The 19,077-nt window shown below is 42.4% G+C and overlaps 1 protein-coding gene across 1 annotated transcript in view; it reads left to right on the plus strand.

The window, feature by feature from the left end:
- Positions 1 to 17,293: 17,293 nt before the first annotated feature.
- The window catches only part of LOC138510676 (vomeronasal type-2 receptor 26-like), a 236,911-nt gene continuing 235,127 nt past the window's right edge, over positions 17,294 to 19,077 (plus strand). The window contains exon 1 of the mRNA XM_069626456.1: positions 17,294 to 17,557. Coding sequence (XP_069482557.1) covers positions 17,294 to 17,557 — 264 coding nt within the window. The remainder of the gene's footprint in view (positions 17,558 to 19,077) is intronic.

Raw genomic sequence — 19,077 nt, forward strand, 5'->3', positions numbered from 1 at the left:
GTCTGGATAGGTTGATATGTGTGGTGGAATAGGCCATGGATGAGGCGACAGCCTTGACATGTTTGTGCATGTTCAGTTCAGCCTCGGGATAGACTCCCAATGTATCAGATGGGTTGAGACACGGGTGATGTTACCGTTAATATGGAAGGAGGCAAAGGCAGGGTCTAGATGCTTGAGGCGGTGCGGAGAGCCAACAATGAGCAGCTCAGTTTCGTCATCATTCAGGCAGAGATGGTGGTTTGCCAATCAAGCCTGGATGATGCTGAAGACCTGGTTGATGTTTGCAGAGTGAAGTTCATGGTTGCCAGTGAGTTTGAGGAGGACCTGCATGTCATCAGCAGAGTTGGTGTACGAGATGTTTAGGCTGTCTAAGTGGTCAAAGGGTGGCTTAATGTACATATTGTACAATGTGTGTGAGAGACATGATCCGTGTGGGATCCCTTGGAGTCTAAAATGGGATCGGCTGATTCAGCCCCAGCGAAAACCGTATAGGTCTGTTCACTTAGGAAGCACTTGATCCAGTTGGCTGTTTGAGGCAGAGGTTGAACATGCCAGTGAGGTGCTGTCAGAGGATGTTGTGATCGATGATGTCGACAAGGTTGAAGGCAGCCGAGAGGTGAAATAGGAGGAGGATAGCGAGGTCCCCAGCGTCACAGATGTTATGAAGCCGAAAATGTAGGTCATGGGCATAATTTTAGGGGGGACGGGGTGTTTGTCCCCCACAACTTCCACAGCACACCATTTTGTCCCCATTCATTTGGCTGGGGACACCTTTTCCTCAGATGTCATGTCCCCCCCAACATTTTCAGAAAAGTTACTCCACTGCTTTAGGTCGAGGAGGGCGGATTCAGTTCTGTGTGTTGGCCTGAAACCAGATTGACTGGTGCCAAGAAGGTTGTTTATTTCTAAATGGGTTTGGATTTGAGAGTAGGCGATGGGGTCCCGGATTTCAAGGAGGTAGGGTACCATTGTGGTTGGGTAGTAGTTGGTAGGAAGGGTGGGGTCAAGGGAAGGGTTTTTTCAATACAGGTGTGACCAAGGCTTCTTTGATGGAATTGGGAACTGTGCAAGAATTGAAGGATGCGTTGATAAATTTGGCAATGGTGGAGACAAGAGGGTCTGCGCACATCTTGACGAGGTTGGCAGTGCAGATGTCACCGGAGCAGTTTGAGGTTTTGAGGCGTTGGATGGTGGTGAGCACGCGTGTCGGGGGAATGGGGGATGGAAGGTGGTCGTAGGGGCTGGTGAGGCGATGGCTATGGGGTTCTCTGCTGGGGAGGATTATTTTCAAGAGATTTCTCATCTGATGAAGCCATGACATCTCCCATCAGGTTGTCTCCACCCATGCAATCCTCCCTCATATAGCCACTCCGCAGGGTCAGGATCAGGTAGCAGCTGCATGGTTACATGTGAGGACATCATCATAATGAGCTTTGAGAGAGAAGGGAAAGGAGGAAAGGAGGATAGCAAAGAAGGGGTTGGACAGAAAGCGGTAAATCATTCCAGAACATAGAAGCAAGCAGAAAGAAAGATTGAAAACGGAAGGTTGCAGAAGGAGGGTCGTGAATTGTGAGAAGTGTTAGGCAGAATCCTGTGCAGTTCCCTTAGAGAGCACTACAGAAGATTAGGACTATAGGTGAGAGCAATAAATCCCCTTTGGTATCAGTCGGTACCACAAATATTTAGTTGGTAGCTGTGGCTGAGCAGTCAAACTTATCTCAAGAGGGAGATGAGCAGTATTCAGGGTTTACACAATAGGCCTACAGTATGGTGGCACAAGGAAACACTGACCAAAGCTTTGTATTAAAAAGTAGATATATATTTATTTTATACACTTCTAGTAAAACACATTTATCACAGTCATCAAGTAAGTTGAAATGAAGTCAAGGAAAAATATACACACTCCCTAGTTAAATTGAAGACCAAGTGAACCAGAGTGAAAACTGAGCAAAACGGCACAGTGAAAACCACACACAAGGGATACTCTAGCAATTTCTCACAAGGGAGGAAAAGCGCAAGTTATATAGAAATAGTTTCTTACACACCCTAGCAACACTTCCCATACTTTTATGAACCAGATTAAGCAAGACAGTCTATCAGTATAGGAAATACTTAAATGAAAACTGTGCAAAATGGCATTTCACAAGTTTTAGAAAGGGGAAGAAAAGGGTAGTTATAAGAAGTAGGTGGACCAACACAGTACTAGTTGAGAATCAATCTAAACAAGGCAGTTCTAACAAATGTAGCCAGAGTCAGTAGACCTGTGCAAGAGTCAGTGGTACAGGGCAAGGGCCCAGGAGCAAAATGTTCTTGTAGCTGCAGTCAAGTCTTTGGTTAACGATTTTGAAAAGGTGGATGCAGAAGGTGAAAGACAATGTTAAGAGAGAGGGGCGGCCAACCCAACAGGTAGGTAAAGGATTTAAAACACCTTTAGTGTTACCGCGAAGAAAGGGCGGCCTGGCAGACCAATGCACCTTTAAAATGAAGAAGTGGCTCCTGCGGTGGCGGTTGTTCCTGGTAGTTCCTGCAGTTCGGGGGATCCAGCAGAGGAAGAGAGACTCTCTCATGGAGGAAGGTTCGAGTTACTGCACTACCCAGGGATGAACCAGCCGCGGTGCTGCCCGACGAATAAAAGGTATGCTCCTTTAAATCGCGGTCCGGGTGGACTAGTGCCTGGCTATCCGGCCTCAGAGTACAGGGTACTGGTGATTCTACCAAGGCAGGTCCAGGAAGGCCCCGCCAGCTCAAGGGAAGAAGGCTCTTGCAGTTGAAGATCTTCTCTCATCGTGTGGAGAAAAGTGGTGAGACGCTGCAGCAGGGCTTCACCGGTGGTTCAGTCATTGCAGATGTCTTTGGCTTCTCTCCTCTTTGGCTTCTTAGTTCCAGTGGCGACGTCTTGCTCTTCCAGTCCTTAGGACCCTGCTTTTATGCAGTTTAGCTGTAACTCACACAGTGGAGTGGTCATCCTTGGCGGGAAACCCTCCAGCCTATCAGGGTTGAGTGCGACATGGGTTGCTGTGGCAACCCTGTCCAGGGGCCCTACTCCCCCTCCCACACAATGGACCCACCCCAGACCCATTGACACCGAAAGGAGGGCTTCTTGGTAGAAGCCTGCCAAACGGACAAACAAAGGGTCCCCGACCTGGGTTAGCATTTTAGAGAAAGACACGAGAAAGAATTTATATTAAAGTTCTGGCAAATAAAACCTACCGGAGTAAAGTTAATATAAAAATAACCCAGCGGTATGTTAGAGGCTGTCAGAAAATTTGGTAGCCTCGAACAATGGGAAAATCCCATAGGGAAATATACGCAGTCGAATATTTACGGTAGTAACCACTGCCACCAGCCAGAAACTTTTGAGAGAGGGACTGTACGGTACCCTCTAGAAAATGAACATAAGGGAAACACGATTAACCCTTTCCAGTACCTCCATAGTAAGATGGGTTGTACTGGTTTAGTTCATATAAATTGACTAGTAGAGTCAATGGGGACTTTACATGCCCTGGGAGACAGTAGTCAGTCCCAGGGTATGGAGTCTATGTTTGGGGGTCGCTACGACACACCTGTGTCACTGCGCGGAGGGTGCTGTGTAACACAGGTGAATACAGATGGTTCCTATGGAGGTGAGAAAAACCCCATAGACATTAAACACAAAAATAGCCTAAAACACACATAGCAAAAATGCCTAAGAGTGGGAAAAAGAGTCTCACTCTTAGCAGGAGAAAAGAAACAAACCCTTCAAATCCAGCAAAGCTGCTGGGGGACTCTCTAGGTAATGGAAATTAGCCATAGAATGAGAATTCTCCCTAACAAGAAGAAAAAGAGATTCAGATTGTAGAGAGTGCATATTCTGTGCCTGCACGTTGCCCCTTCATTGGCCTTTTGAGCCTCCAGTAACTCGCTTGTTCCTCTTGGAAGCCCTACAATGCCACATACCTCCTTGCCGGCGGAATGGCTAAGGGAATATTAGTCTATTAAAAGTTCCTGGATCGCTCCAACTTCCTCCTGCTGTAAGATGGTCTTCGTGCTTCTGAACCGGGATAACCAAGGTTTGCAGTGGCCACCTCATAATGTGACTCTCACTTCAATTTCCTTTTTACATCAGTTCTATTTAACTCCTGACCATTATCCTGTCAATAAATGGCTCTTCAGTGTATTCCTCAGGATCACAAGATTTTTTCTGTCTCCTTTACTGTCTGCCTGTCCTAAGGCAGTAGTTCTGTTCTCCCATGAACTGGTGTTCTGTCAATCTTCCTTAAATAAAACGCCACACTTTCTAAGTTCCATCAAAGACTGTCTATAGTATGTATGTGATTGGCTCCCCTATGAGATGTTTTCATTGGTGCATTGGATCAGATCGTGCCAAGGGGTCGTGGGAATTTAATGTATTCTTTACAAGTTCCCCTTCTTGTATTGTGCTTCATTTCACTGCTCTCTTGTCACGATACCCCTTTTTTTGTTTGCCCTGCACTTTTCCTACATGTACACTGCATCTTCCATATGTATGGATGATATAAATATGCTTTATTTTTTTTAATTTTCACATGGTTTAAGAACCATTCCATTTCCATTGATGTCAGCTGTACAGCATTGTGCCAGTGAGCCAATAAAATCCAGCCCTGTTTTCTCCCAGACCCCCAATAGAATGTGTGTGGGAAGCACGCAGGCTTGTCTTAGTTGTAGTCTTTTATCAGAGTTCAGGCATTCATGACATTACTCCAAGGTCTTATTAATCTCTGCATCCATTCTGGGCAGCAAGTACATTTCCTTCACTCTGCACTTGGTCATGGAGCAGCCCATGAGGCTGGAGTGGTTGGGCCAGAACTGATTGCTCTCCTCTAAAAGTCTTTGGTTTTGCAAAAACAGTTCCAGTGAAATCTTCAAGTACGGCGTAATGCATCTTTCTTTCTTTTCTTTCAAATTATCGAATGCGTGGGCGTACCCACGCAGGCGATTCCCCATCCAAAAGGATGATGTGCACCTACCCCACCAATCTTACACACAGCCCCTCACATTCTCATAACTCCTCCCACCGCCCCGTCTGCTGCACAAAATCTAGCAGCACACTGCTCCTCTCCCTGCCTCTCACCCTGACTCCTCCCAGCAAAGCCTTCCCACTCAGTTCAGCCACTCCCAGCGCAGACAACAAACCCTCATCATTTCTCTCTCCTTAACATGCCTCTCACACGCAAGTAAAAAATGTCCCACAGTCTCAGGCACCACACACCGCACATGCATCTAGAATGCATTCTGACCACCCAGTTCTAACCCACGGTTTTATTCCAGACATGGATAGATCACTATTATAATCATAATGATTTTTAACTGTTTCAATCCAATGTGCCTCATTTGGAGTGTGGCAGTATTTTGGCAGTAAATCCAACAAAATACTGTTACCGCCACTTAGTCCTGTGGGTTTCCCATGGGTCTACAAGTGGTGGTAGGGCAGTGTTAGTTCCTGTTTAAGCAGTCCATTAATCTCGATTGGCAATTTGAACACAGGTACAGAAAAGAAAGAATCCAAAAGCAATCATGATTCTGTGTAGGCCTCCCCCCTAGCAAGCATTTTATTGCTTCTCTGAACATAGATCTCAATGCAATGAAAATAATGCTTTATGGCATCACTTAATGGGGATTTCATGCCTTCAAATTAGCAGAATAGACCCCTAAGAGGAACTGGGCAACACCTGTTCTCTCAAGCATACTTCCGCCATCTTGAAAAAAAAATCCCCTCGTGGGCACACACTAATAATTCAATTAAGGCTTACACTTTCTTATCATTATTAAGTTAATAAACACACATCTACGACAATATAAGCGAGGTTACATATAAATGTGCTGAATGATGGAAACGCTAAGATGCACAAATCTGCTGCGCCAAGTGTCTCTTCCCTCTTTCTGACTACCAGCATTTGATTCAAGATGGCGTCTCTATGAGTCCCATAGAGACGCCATCTTGTTACCCATGTCCACATTCACGTTCTTAATGCATACCTCAGCATTTCTCTTCCACACTCCTCGCACACCTCTTCCAGTGAAAAGCGATCAATTCTCATTCAGGACGGTGCCATCAGTGGTTGACTTCATGGGCAGTCTGGACAAGTGATCACGGCTTTAATGGAAGCTGGTCGGGCGGCGACTCCTCTGTACAGCATATTTCTACAAACTAGCTGCCTCTTTTTTACGGTGTCTATAAATGTGTTGCGTCTCGTCGGACGAAGCGGATGTAGCCAGAAACTGCTTATATTAACTGTAGAATAATGGCTCCTCCAGACTGCGCCAAAATAAGGTTTGCACAGGATCTTAATTGGTTTTCATGAGTTTTTTATTGTTAACTGGTGCCCCTGCTCTGACACGTGTTTCGGCTGGATACAGCCATTTTCAAATCAGGGCATAATCTTAATGTGGTAAACAGTCATGAGCACTGATCTGTGCCCAAAACAATACGTTCAAACACATTGACCATATATCTCAAAAACATGGAAGAACAAAAGGCAATATTATGTATCTTCTATTGTTAGGGAGGATTCTCCAGAATGGCTAATTTCCCTTACCTACTGAGTCCCTCAGCAGCTTTGCTGGATTTCTAGGATTTATTTTTTCACCTGATAAGAGTGTGAGCCTTTTTTCCCACTCTTACATGTGTTTTTCTGTGTGTTTTACATTTTTGTGTTCATAGACCGTGGAGCTTCACCTACTCCATAGGCATCATCTTTTTACTGTGTGTTACACAGCACCTTCAGTGCAGTGAAACAGGGTTATCATTTTCAGACTTCCCATGTTAAACTCCATTTTCTGGGACTGACTACTGTATCCCAGATCATGTAAAGTTGCCATTGACTTTATTAGTCTTTTTAAATGCACAGACCCAGTACAAACTATCTTACATAGAGTAGAGTTACAGGGGGTTCAGGAGTTGTGGTGTCGGCAGCAGGTAAGAGACCTCCTCCACCCACTCTGCAGCCCTACCACACGGCCAACACCAAACTTCCCCCCTGGACCAAATGCACCCTCTGCACGTCGGCGCGATCACCTCCGGCACATTACCACCTTTTACGAGACAGACGCTCGTTCTCTCAGACTTACACTCGGCTCACACGCTCTCACACGCTTTCATTCAGTTTGGGCTTATTACCACTGCATGCCACCCCCATGGCGCCTTTTCAACACCAATCAGGCACAATGGTCCGTCTCACCGGTCCATTCCCTACGTACCATGGGGTCCCATTGCTCCCGTAATTCACTTATCAGGCAAGCTTTATACCGGCCCACCTCTTCCAAGCCTTTGCCCTGCTACCAATCTTCGGGGCTGCACACCGCCATTCGTATTGTGCATGCTGCACTGTGCTGCCGACCGGCTCCAACCCCGCACAGATGCCCCAGCACCAGCGACGTTCATTCTCACGCCATGGCCGCTCTTAGCCACATACTCACCCCAACCAACGCTGCTTTAACCTCCCCCTTCGCTGATCAATGCGATTGATTATCCTCCAGATCAGGCTAACCAGCCCCAACTGGAACCCACAAGTGGGCCACCAGCAGCAAATACCCTCAGCAATATCTGCTACCACTGGGCAACTGGTAAGCACCTCTCCATGGTGACTCTCACAGAATCGTATCTTTCATTATGCAAACAACCTACCAATTGGTACTAACTTTACTCCCTTTTCTTTCTCCACTTTTCTCATTCCTTGGTACCCTGTCCTTACTCTGGAACCCCAACTGTACTATGTTGACTTTGAACAATATTTCCTGTAAAAACTTAACATTGTCACAAATGCAACTTTGTAATGTCACTCTATATCGCCACATCCACCACACCTCACTGCTCCACGAAATGTTTGGACTTATATACCATAATTGATATTTGTGTCAAAAACAAACCTAACAAATGTTGGACATATGCAATATTGGAATTAATGAATACAATAACTGTGTGCAAACCATACTATGTCACCACGCCGAACCACCTCTCTCACAATTATTCACCCCTCCCACCATTATCACAGCCTTGATAAAGACCCAGGTTGAAACGCGCATCGACTGTATTTTGTAACACTAGCTTGGCACAAGTAGAAATCTAGATATCATCATGTTGTTCTAATACAAATAAAATCACACTCATATGACCCAAGGACTGGACAATCCACTAATTGATATCTCTCACAATTGGACCTCTGAACAAGCACCCAATGCTAACAGAGGTTAAACTCCCCTCCAATTATCTTACATAGAGTACTGGAAAGGGTTAATAGTTATCCCTTTTTGTCTGTCTCTCATGGAATATTATTTCGTTCCCCTTTCAATAAGATTTGGCTGGTGGCAGTGGTAACTACCCTTTTTTTCCTACCGCGGTTTATGTAAATAGCCTTGGTACTGTTTTAGGCTATGTTGTTAGCCTCGAACTTAAACTCGCTGGACCACATTTACTTTTATTTGGTTCCAGCTGGGTTTATTCACCATTTCTTTTTGTAAAGGTCTTTCTCGTGTGTTTCTCTGTGCGCCAAACCAGGTTTGGTTACTTTGTTTGCCGTCCTTTGGCTGGCTTCTGCACAGAAGCCCTCCTTAGGCGCCTTCGTGTCTGGGGGACTGGATGTGAGGAAAGGGTTTTAGGCCCCCTGCACAGGGTTCCCTTGGAAACCCAAGTCACACTCTGGTTTGATTGGCTAGGTGGCTGTCCTTCTAGGACAGCCACCCTGCTGTGTGATTGACAGCCAGGCTGTGTGAATGGGGGAAAACTGCAGGTCTCTGGGGCTAGGAAGACAGAGTCACCACTGGATCGAGAGAACCGAAGAGAAGCTGAATGAAGAGGACCACTACCATGACTGAACCTCCCGGTGAAGCCCTGCTGTGGGTCCGAATCTCCAAATCTCGATGACAGAGATGATCTGCAAGGAATCTTATTCCCTTGAGCTGATGGGACTAACCAGTTTGCCAAACACCAAGCAAGGCCTCCCTCTCCTGGTCGAATTTGCTGTGCACAGCTTCAGTGAACCGGATAGCCAGGTGGCTCGGACCCTGTTTGGGTTTTAAGGAACGCACCTTGTATTTGTCGCTGTGCTCTGCTGCTGGTTTCTTCCCTGGGCTGTGCAGGACCCTCCAGTCTTCCTCCTTCGTGTCAGTCCGACAGTCGTTTCAGGAACCGTGAGCCTGCAGGATCTGCCAGGAATGTCTGCCTCAGCTAACCCCTCCTTATTCATTTAAAGTATTGCTTAAATCCGGTCATTCGTTCCGTCTCACCGCGGTGAAAGTGTTTGAAATCTTTGCCAATCTGAGGGCTTGTCCTTCTCTACTCTTTTAAATAACTTTTCTTCCGACCAACTTCATTTCAAACTCTTGGCACAGGCTTAATCTCGAACTACTCTGAACTGTGTGATCTTAAGCAAAGACTGACCCATTAACATTGGCCCAGGCCTATTGATTTGAACTTCATTGTAGAAAGCCTTTTCTAGATTGCCCTGCCTCCTTACTTGTTGGTGCTGCTTAACTTTGTATAACCTTCCCTTTTTAAATTTTGAGCTTAACTTTTCTAGAATTTATTGGGTGTGGTGTAGTGTATTAAGAGTTTTTTTTCTGTCGCTTTTACTTAGTGAATTGTTTTACAACTGATGTGTAAATAAATGTATATTCTTTCACTCAGAAACCTTGTAGAATAGTAATTGCTGTCCTTTGTGTAATTATTGATACTGCTCACTTTACTCTTGAGAAAGTCTGGCTGCTCAGCAATCGCTATAGATCAAGTACCCAAATGTGGGAACTCCCGTCCTCTGCACTCTATGGGTGGCTCTGTGAGGAGTCCTGATTTTTGTTGATGTTTGGTTAATTGTTTGGTGGTAGTCTTGTATTTTAAATGAACATGCACATAAATAGGACACAGTTAAATGCTTTAGTACAAATCAAATGATTTATTAAAAGCCCAACGCGTTTTGTGAAATAATTCACTTCTCCAGGGGCAATTTGCAAGATTTTTCTTAAAATCTGGAAAACATAATATTAAAGCAAACACATATTAGTCACAATAGTCTAAATACATTTTATAATTTCAAGAGAACAAAATACCGTATGGTAAACCCATATATGTCATTTTCCTAAACAACCTAAACAACCTTGATTGTGGACATAAGTCAAACAGACCGTATAATACTGAACATTTTTACATCTATATGTGTTCTTCAAGATCAACATGGTAACATTTCTGTATACAACTAAATTACCTATGGAAATATTTTCATTAGCCATGAGTAGCTGGCTGTTCATCAAAAAGAGGAAAGCTGCGAGCCTCCTCTATACACAAGCTGAATTTGTAGTGTAGCCCTTTGTCAGAAAAAGCTGTTAAAAAATAAAGAGTAAGATCCAGAAAGAGTGGTCTAGAGAAGTGATATTAAATGTAAGATGAATAGATTTGGACTAAAAAAGGCAATGACTTACCACCTAGTGACTTGTAAACAACTGTAGATAGTCTACTGAGAAAGTAACAATTCCTCTTGATGAAATTATCTTATGGGAAATGCCATTGCATCCATATTAAAGCGACAGGCAAGAACAGGGGTGAAAATCCCAGGTATACTTAAAAAGAATCCAAGACTTGATATACTAAACGAGTTTCAAAGAGGAAGTTTTTTTTTTTAAACGAAACGTAGAACTGGTGTCAGCAAGGAAGTCTGAATATACTTACAGGTAATTAGTCTGGTAGGGTTTAACAGTAGCACATAGATGCTATCCCTCTCAAGGACTTGCTACCTAAATAGTGGTATAGAGGTCCTTAAATACCAGCAAATGGTGGCCTGGTATCGGACGTCGTGCATCAGAAATGCGTGACATCACTGTGACGTCATCGCACTGTGTTATTCAATCCGATTAAGTGATAGAATGCCGATCGGACATGACAAAGATATAAACATATGTGAAAAAAGAGTAAGCTCAAAAGGGATAAACTGTAGACCATCAGAAGGTCTAATATATAATTTGTTAATAGGATGTAGTATGGAGCAACGTGTATTAGAAGTAGGTGACGTCACGGTATAAATACCATGACTGAACCTTGAGCTACGAACCTAGCGCATGCGTTCCGCATTCACCATTGTACACCCGCTGAGTTGCTAAGGTACGTACAAGTGAGTATAAATGTATCTATGAAGGCTGATACAGGGAATGGATAATTGTACACCCTCTCGGTTACTAGAGTACGTACAAGTGAGCCAGAATGAATATGTAAATAAGAACAATATCTAAGGATAAAGGAATAAAAAAAAGTAACAAATACGAGGAATAGGTAAGGTGAGGACGCCTAAGAGAATAAAAAATAATTAAAAAATATATAGATAATTCTGACCGACCTAGATAGCTGGAAGATTGGTGAATTAGTAGATGATCCCATGGCACGGGATCATGTAAATTACTCAATATAAAAACCTATTAGTAGATGAAAGAAAATGTTCTTTTTGTTGATGTAAAAACATAGTCATGGATTTAAGTGGCAAGGTAACAAGCAAAGTAAAAACTAGAAGATGTAAAAACATAGTTATAGGTATGATAACAAGGTACTGTCAATTACCTTAATCAATGAAGCTGTCTCATTGGGAGCTCACATTCTAAATAACCAAAATTTGGGAGAGACAGAAAAAAATCGATTTTGTCACATATACAGATTTAGAAGATTGAACATAGAAGTCTGGCCCTCTAGGTGATATTTGTTTAGTAATCTGTTTTGTAGCATATTAGAGGGTGTGTTGTTACTACTCAGTGATTTTACTATTTACAGCAAGCCTAAAGGGATTTGTTTATAGAAAAGGACCCATATATAAGTCTTCATTGAGTCCCAATGGTGCCAATGAGTCAAGTTTATGAATCCAATATAATTCTCTCTGTGCAAGTCGTTTTGCAAGGTCCACTCCTCTTGGTAACTGTTTCATAATTTCAAAGACAACCCATCTGATTTGGGAGATGTTATTTCTATTTTCATTAAAATGTCTAAAGACTGGAGACTTTTGGTTGCATGTTCTTATATTGGATTTGTGCTCTGTGAGCCTTTCTTTAATTTTTCTTGAAGTCTTACCCACATAATATTTGCCACAAGGGCATTTGAGGGCATAAATACGATTTTTGCTCTCACAAGTAGCAAAGTCCTTAAGGGGAATTTTTTTACCACTGTTGGGGTGTCGGATATGATCACCTTTCAAAATGTTAGAACAATGTTGGCAGTTCAAACAGGCAAATGTTCCATGCTTAGGTTTGGCCAAAAACGTTTGTTGTTAACTTTTCAATTTTTCAGCTTTAGTCAAAGAATCTCTGAAGTTTTTGTCTCTTTTGAAGGCTAACATGGGAGGTTCTGGGAAAAGTTTGTTGAGATTAGTATCAGATTTTATGATGTCCCAATTGTTATGAATGATTTTTTTTTTATTTGGAAACTCTGACTCGAAAATTTGAGGGTGTGGATTAATCTTGTATTTTCTTTTTTGTCTTTTCCTTCAACAGTTCTTTTCTTTCCAGAGTTGTTGTACGTTCAACGGCTTTGTTGAATCATGCTCTCATGTTGTCAAATTCACTTGCTAATTGAGTTGCATCAGATGTAATCCTTTTTGCTCTTAGGCATTGGCTTTAAGGTACGTTCTGCTTTAGATGCAAAGGGTGAAAACTCGCAAAGTGTAAAGTAATGTTAGCGTCTGTTAATTTTCTGTACATTTCGGTGACAAATGTGTTGTACATTCTTGTAATATTCACATCCAGAAAGTGAATCTGAGGATTCCCAATTTCTAATGTAAATTGTATTTTCTCATGACAACCATTTAAATAGCTGAACAATTGTTGCAATTCTTCCTGTGAACCATGTCAGACAAAAATATCGTCCAAAAGATCAGGTTCTTGTTCCAGGGTTCTTTGTTCAAAATGTGTGTTTTTTTTAAATGATACATAAAAATGTTAGCGTAGTTACGACGCTAATTTCTGAGGAATTAAAGGAAATACTGGATGATACAAATCAAAAATTAGCGTTGTACAAACAGGAAATCAAACAAAGGAAAATTCGTAAGTTTAGAAGGGATACTCTAGACTACGCTCGAGATATCATATACTCCTGGCAGGAATATTATAACAATTTAAGACCTGCAGAAACGTCCAGCAAGACCACAGAGACATCTCTATGTTGACAGTTTTAAAGAAAGGATGCCATCTCACTGTCAGTGTTCAACCCGGTAACAGTAGCATTGAGAAGGCAAATAATTCTTGCTTCAGCTTGTCTCAATCTCATGAGTCTGTTGCCCCCTCTTTTGCCTTGAGGAATTTGTTGCAGTCCTATGAATCTAATTGCTGCTTTGCCTTCTATGTGGAGATGTGTCTGCCAATGGTGAGCTAATGGGAACCTTGGGTCCTGGCTACCAATGGTTACCATGTGCTCCCGGATCCTTGTACAAAGTTCTATCTTGGTGCTGCCAATATATATTTTGTGGCATATGCAGACTATCCCATATACCACAAATTTGGTTCGACAATTGATTTCCTGTTTGATTTTGACAATTGGTCCATTGGTATCACAAAACTCTTTGTTTGTGCATGCGCGTATCCACACATCGTGCATATACCACATTTTCTGAATCCGATGTGGTCTGCTTCAAGCCATCTTTCACATCTGGTAATAGTGATGGACTCACAATCCTTCTCAAAGTATCCGCCCGTTTAAATATCATTGTTGGTTTTGTACCAATATAGTTAACAATATGTTCGTCCAATCTGAGAATGTACCAATATTTCTGCAGGACTTTGTGCAAGACATGATGGTTCTGACTGTATTTTGTGAATCCTACTTGCATTGCTTTAGTTTCTCCTTCCTGTTTGTTCAAAAGATTGTCTGATTGCTTCTTTCCCTATGTAACATTGTAAGCTCTCTCAATATTAGTGTTAGCATATCCCTGCTGTTTGAACCTGGTCCTCAAAAGACTACATTCTTCCTCAAAAGTGTCATCTTTCTGGCAGTTACGTCTGGCTCTTGCGTGTTTCCTAATTGGGATATTGTCTATGGTTGGCTTGAAATGGCAGATTTTGGCATGAAACGTGGAATTCACTTCTGTTTCCTTTCTATATGTCCATGTCTCCAACATGTGCCCTTCTGCCTGGATTGTGAGATCTAGAAAATGGATCTGATCTGTGTCTTGTTGCATACACCTGTAAATTCGATTCCAAATTCATTTACGTTCAAATCGATAGATGAATCTGTGAAATTCTTCTGTTGTTCCTTCCCAAATGAGAAGGACATTGTCAATGTATCGCGTCCAGAGTCTGACCTTGTTTTTGTAGTCTGGGTCCTTGTAAACAACATAATCTTCAAACATACCCTTAAATATGTTGGCCATGGCTTGGGCGTATCTAGTGCCCATGGCCACTCCCTTGGTCTGTTGGTATGTTCAGTCATTAAATGTGAAGATGTTATGGTCCAAAGTTAATTGTAACATTTCCTTGATTATCTGTATTTGCTGGTAGTATGACACCGTATGATGCCGAGTCTTCCTTAAAAGAGTAGTCAAATGTGGTGATTTCCCATTTATTTTGAATCGATGTATATAGCACCTTAACGTCTAAGGTGGCTAATTGGTATGTTTTTTGCAATGCTACTGTTTTGAGAATGTTAATGGCGCTTGTTGTATCTCTCAGGTAGGACCCGACTTTACTGGCTCTCGGTCTGAGGATGTTATACAAGTATTGTGAAATGTTCTCCATCGCCCATCCAATTCCACTGAGTATTGGGCATCCCTTGGGAATTTGATCGAATGCCTTATATATCTTGGGTAAGAAATACATTGTTGGTGTAATAATAATAATAATAATTTTGCATTTATATAGCGCTACAAACCCTCAGGTATCTGAGCGCTGCTTATTATTACCCACGGTGTGTGGTGCTCATTTATCGACCTCGGAAGGATGAAAGGCTGAGTTTGGCCCTGCCCGGATTCTAACCTACGTTAGCAAGCTCTGCACGGATGTCAAAGCGAGCGCTATACTCGCTGTGCCACTTGACCGGCAAACTATTTCTTCGTCAGTAATTAGTCCCCTCTTATGCCAATTAGTAATGTACTGTTCATTTCTTTAATGTTCATCAATCTCAAGGGTTCTCTGGTAAGGTTCTGTAGCAACCTCCTTTGTCTGCCTCCTTGATTGCTATCCATGTATCTTCTGCCAGTCTTTTCAGAGCTTTCCTGCGGGTGTCAAAATTGACATTGTGGCTTGCATGCCTTTGAATCCTCTTGCTTTCTATTTCAGAAATCTTGTATAATTCTTCCGTCACTGCTTTGTAGAAGTTGTCAATCACATTGTCTGTTGATAGTTGAAGAACAAATTTACATTTGTTCTTGAGTTCTCTCAGAGTGAGGTTGTCTGATCTGATATTGAGTTCTTGTAGTAGGTTCCTCATCTTAAAATCTTCTGATTCTATTAATGAGCGCAAGACAAAGGTGTCTTCAATTTCCTGAATCGTCAATTCACTATTTGGTACTGGTGTGATTCTTTTGGATTGTTCAGGTGCTTTAGTGGCAAAACATTTTTTTATTTTATTTTACGAACAAATTTAAATAGATCTATATGCACATCAATGTGATTGAAATTGGCTGAAGGTGCAAAGGAGAGTCCTTTATTGAGCACAGATCTTTCAACTTTAGTTATTTCCCGTTGTGAAAGGTTGAGTACTAAGTCCTTCATTGTTTGTTCTGATTCACCTCTTTCACGCTGGCCTTGTATATCTTTTGTTGAAGTTGGCCAATGTATCAGGGTTTCCACAGTCTTCTACACCCCTCCTTCCTCTGCAGCTCGTATAACTTGGGTGATTATAATAGGTCCTGGGATCTGAAACTCAGGAAACTAAGGAAGAGTTATAGAGACGAAAAAGATTATAAGGAGAATCGAGTATACACATTTCAGGCTCAATAAATCAGAATCCTAAACCCTCATCAAAGAATTAAACCCCCAAACATATCATCTGCTAGCTCAGAGGTGGACTCGGAAACAGACAATCAAGACCTTGAGGAACCAAACTCATCTGAAAACAGCAGCTTGAACCCACCAGAAAATGAAAATTCGGTCCGACGTAGTTACAAGAACCAAATCAAACGCTACAATAGAATAGAAATGTCCAACATAAAATGGTTGGGGATTGGTTAGTCATTAGAGTAGATTAAGTGCAAGGGTAAGTGTTAGGGTAAAGGAGGGTGTAGTATTCATTGAATCACCGGATGACCTGACGTGGGGCGGAACGAGGGGTGAGGAGTGTCTCAGCACATGTTGTGAGACTGCTTTCCTTTTTCCCCAGTATGGGTCCCGTCTCAAAGTCTGGTCATCTGTCATCATACAAACTATTGAGATATGCAAGAAGACTCATTGTCCCTGAAAACTGATCAAAATATTGCTTCAGCCTCTGGAGAATATCAGCTGTATTCATTAATAAACTTTCAATACAAAATATGTAGACGATTGTAGTACTTTATTTATTGGCAATATTGTTGTAAAACATGCTCCATCATCACTCAGTCTTTAAGAAAAAAATTGTATCAAGTTACATAGGTTTCTCAGTAAGTCCATAACATATTACATGGAGGACCCTCTGGTGCCCACCACCCAGGTCCCATCTCTACAACTGACTAGTCTGGAACACTGAGTAGGGCATTCTACCATTCATAGCAATACAGATTCTATCAATTGCATCACACCCACTTGACATCATACACCTTACACTCACCGGCTCAGACATCATCACATAAGACAGATACAACACACCTCTTTCCCAAGCACCCTTGCACAGCAATGCAACACTCATGCCCACAAATTCACCCTATGAAAGGGATTTAAACCATCTTACACAATGACTACATACCATATCATCTATCACTATAACCACATTCCATAGCACATTACCATCCATGGGTAATTTCTCACACACACATATACCTTCACTAAACCTCATTCCACTTCACAGTAGTCATAAATACATATTTTTTGGGACCTATTAATCAATGAGGAGAAGGCCTCTGATATCCGGAAGGCACAGTAAACTGGACACAGTGCCCCTATGGAAATTGGTGAAACAAGACTGCATAATTTATGGGTGAAATCTCCTCATTAGGATGGTATAGAGACAATACCCAGTAAATGACCACTTTTGTAGATTAACTTCTTGTGCATGCTTTCTATGATTGTGTGTCCCACCACCTGCTACTAGCCAAATTGAACTGACTGGATATGTGTCTTCTTTAACCTATTCAACATATCTAATCTTGTAACTTTCAGACCATCCTTCCGTTATCTTCGCCATCTCATGGCTTTTGTCTTTGCCACAAAGGAGATCAACAACAACCCTGAAATCTTACCAAACATCACATTGGGTTATGAAATATATGACTCCTGCTCTAGTGTCACTAGTACTATTCTGGGCACTCTGAGCATACTCTCAAACAAAGGAGAACCTGTTCCAAACTACAGCTGTTACAGAAAAAGTATATTGGCTGGTTTCATTGGAGACATTTCATCAGTAACATCTTACGAAATAGCTCAACTTGTCAAACTTTACAAGTATCCACAGGTAAGGTGCTTTGAAATAATTAGGTTGTGTTCATAGTTTATTATATTCCGCAATCATCCAATCACTCTCAGGAGTGATGTTAACCTTGTGAATATGTGGCTTAAGACAGTGGACCTCATTAAGAGGAACGATGCCGCTTTTTGCGGCATGGCTACCTCCATTCTGGCTACTGGGTCCGGGTTCCCTGAATGGGGAAGTACCAGGCCATTCCAACCCTAGAGAGGTTGGTATTTCCTCATTCATGGAACCCAGACCTGGTACATCCCCAATCCCATTGGAGCCCCGACAAGGCTCAATGGAAATTGGGAGCATGCTAACAACGGGCCTGTTAATGATGGGCCCGTTGTTAGCAAGCTGGGCTGGGCTGGTAAAACCAGGCGTCCTTAGCGGGTCCCGCAAGCAGACCTCACAATAGGGCTGTAAGGGGTTAACGGCTCCGGCACCTTTACCGGCACCGTTAACCCATTACTGCCCTCCTCATAATGAGGCCCATTATATCAAAACATTTTTTGGGAAAATAAGGGGATGGCATAATTAAATAAGTAATGCCATAACTGGAAAAGTTCATTGAAAATGAATTATCCAAAGCCTTTATGTAGCAGGGTGATGTATTATGCATCTTATTGGGAGACAGGTGTATGCAGGCACACAATACATATCCAATGCCTTATTCATATCTTGACCGGCTTCTTACTTGTCTCAAAACCCCACTATCCTATGTTCAAGACCACTCCGGTGAGCCTCATTGTGAAAGTGATGAATGTAGGGAAAATTAGAATGTTAGGGCAGTATCGCCAAATACCACTAAGGGAGAAAGACACAAGGTCATAGTATCTGTCACACAAAAGGAAAAGCGGACAATGGAATGTTGCTGTACGGTTCTTTTTAGTTGTTATACTTTCATTGATCCTCTTCCGGTACACCAGCAAGGGTTTTAATACATTTCTTTAAGAAAAGGGGAAAACACAAGACACTATATACAAATCAAACTAAGCCTAGTCCATGCAGTGCACTGTAATTAAAAAAACGATATATATATATATATATATATATATACACACCTTTCTTCTGATACAATCTAGCCAAGACTGTCTCAGGGTCTCTGTTGCTGTTTTCTCAATGTTTTCTAGTTCTTCACACTCTCTCAGCTGGTGATGGCTCTGGAATTCTGGCAGCAGTAGCAATAGTGTGTATGGGCCCCAAGCCCTCCAATTCTAATTTTGCTGGGATACGCATGTCAGATGCAGCCCAGCGTTGTGTTCAGCAGTGGGGGCCCCACACCACTATTCAACCTGGGCCATGTCTGCCAGGTGTGGCCCAGGGAGTTCTGGTGATCCACCTGACGATGGGGTGGCCCCTTTAAATAATACACAGTCCAGGAGTGCTAAACACATTGGGTGATCCTCTGCTGTGGGGAGCGTCATTCATTGTTTATTTGTTTGTTTGTTTGTTTTGTTTGTTTGTTTATTTGATAATGCGCTCCAAGCCCTTGGGCAGCTGGGCGCAACAATACAAGTAGT

This window comes from Ambystoma mexicanum, chromosome 6p (assembly GCF_040938575.1).
Source record: "Ambystoma mexicanum isolate Mex_15411 chromosome 6p, UKY_AmexF1_1, whole genome shotgun sequence".
Taxonomy (NCBI): Eukaryota; Metazoa; Chordata; class Amphibia; order Caudata; family Ambystomatidae; genus Ambystoma; species Ambystoma mexicanum.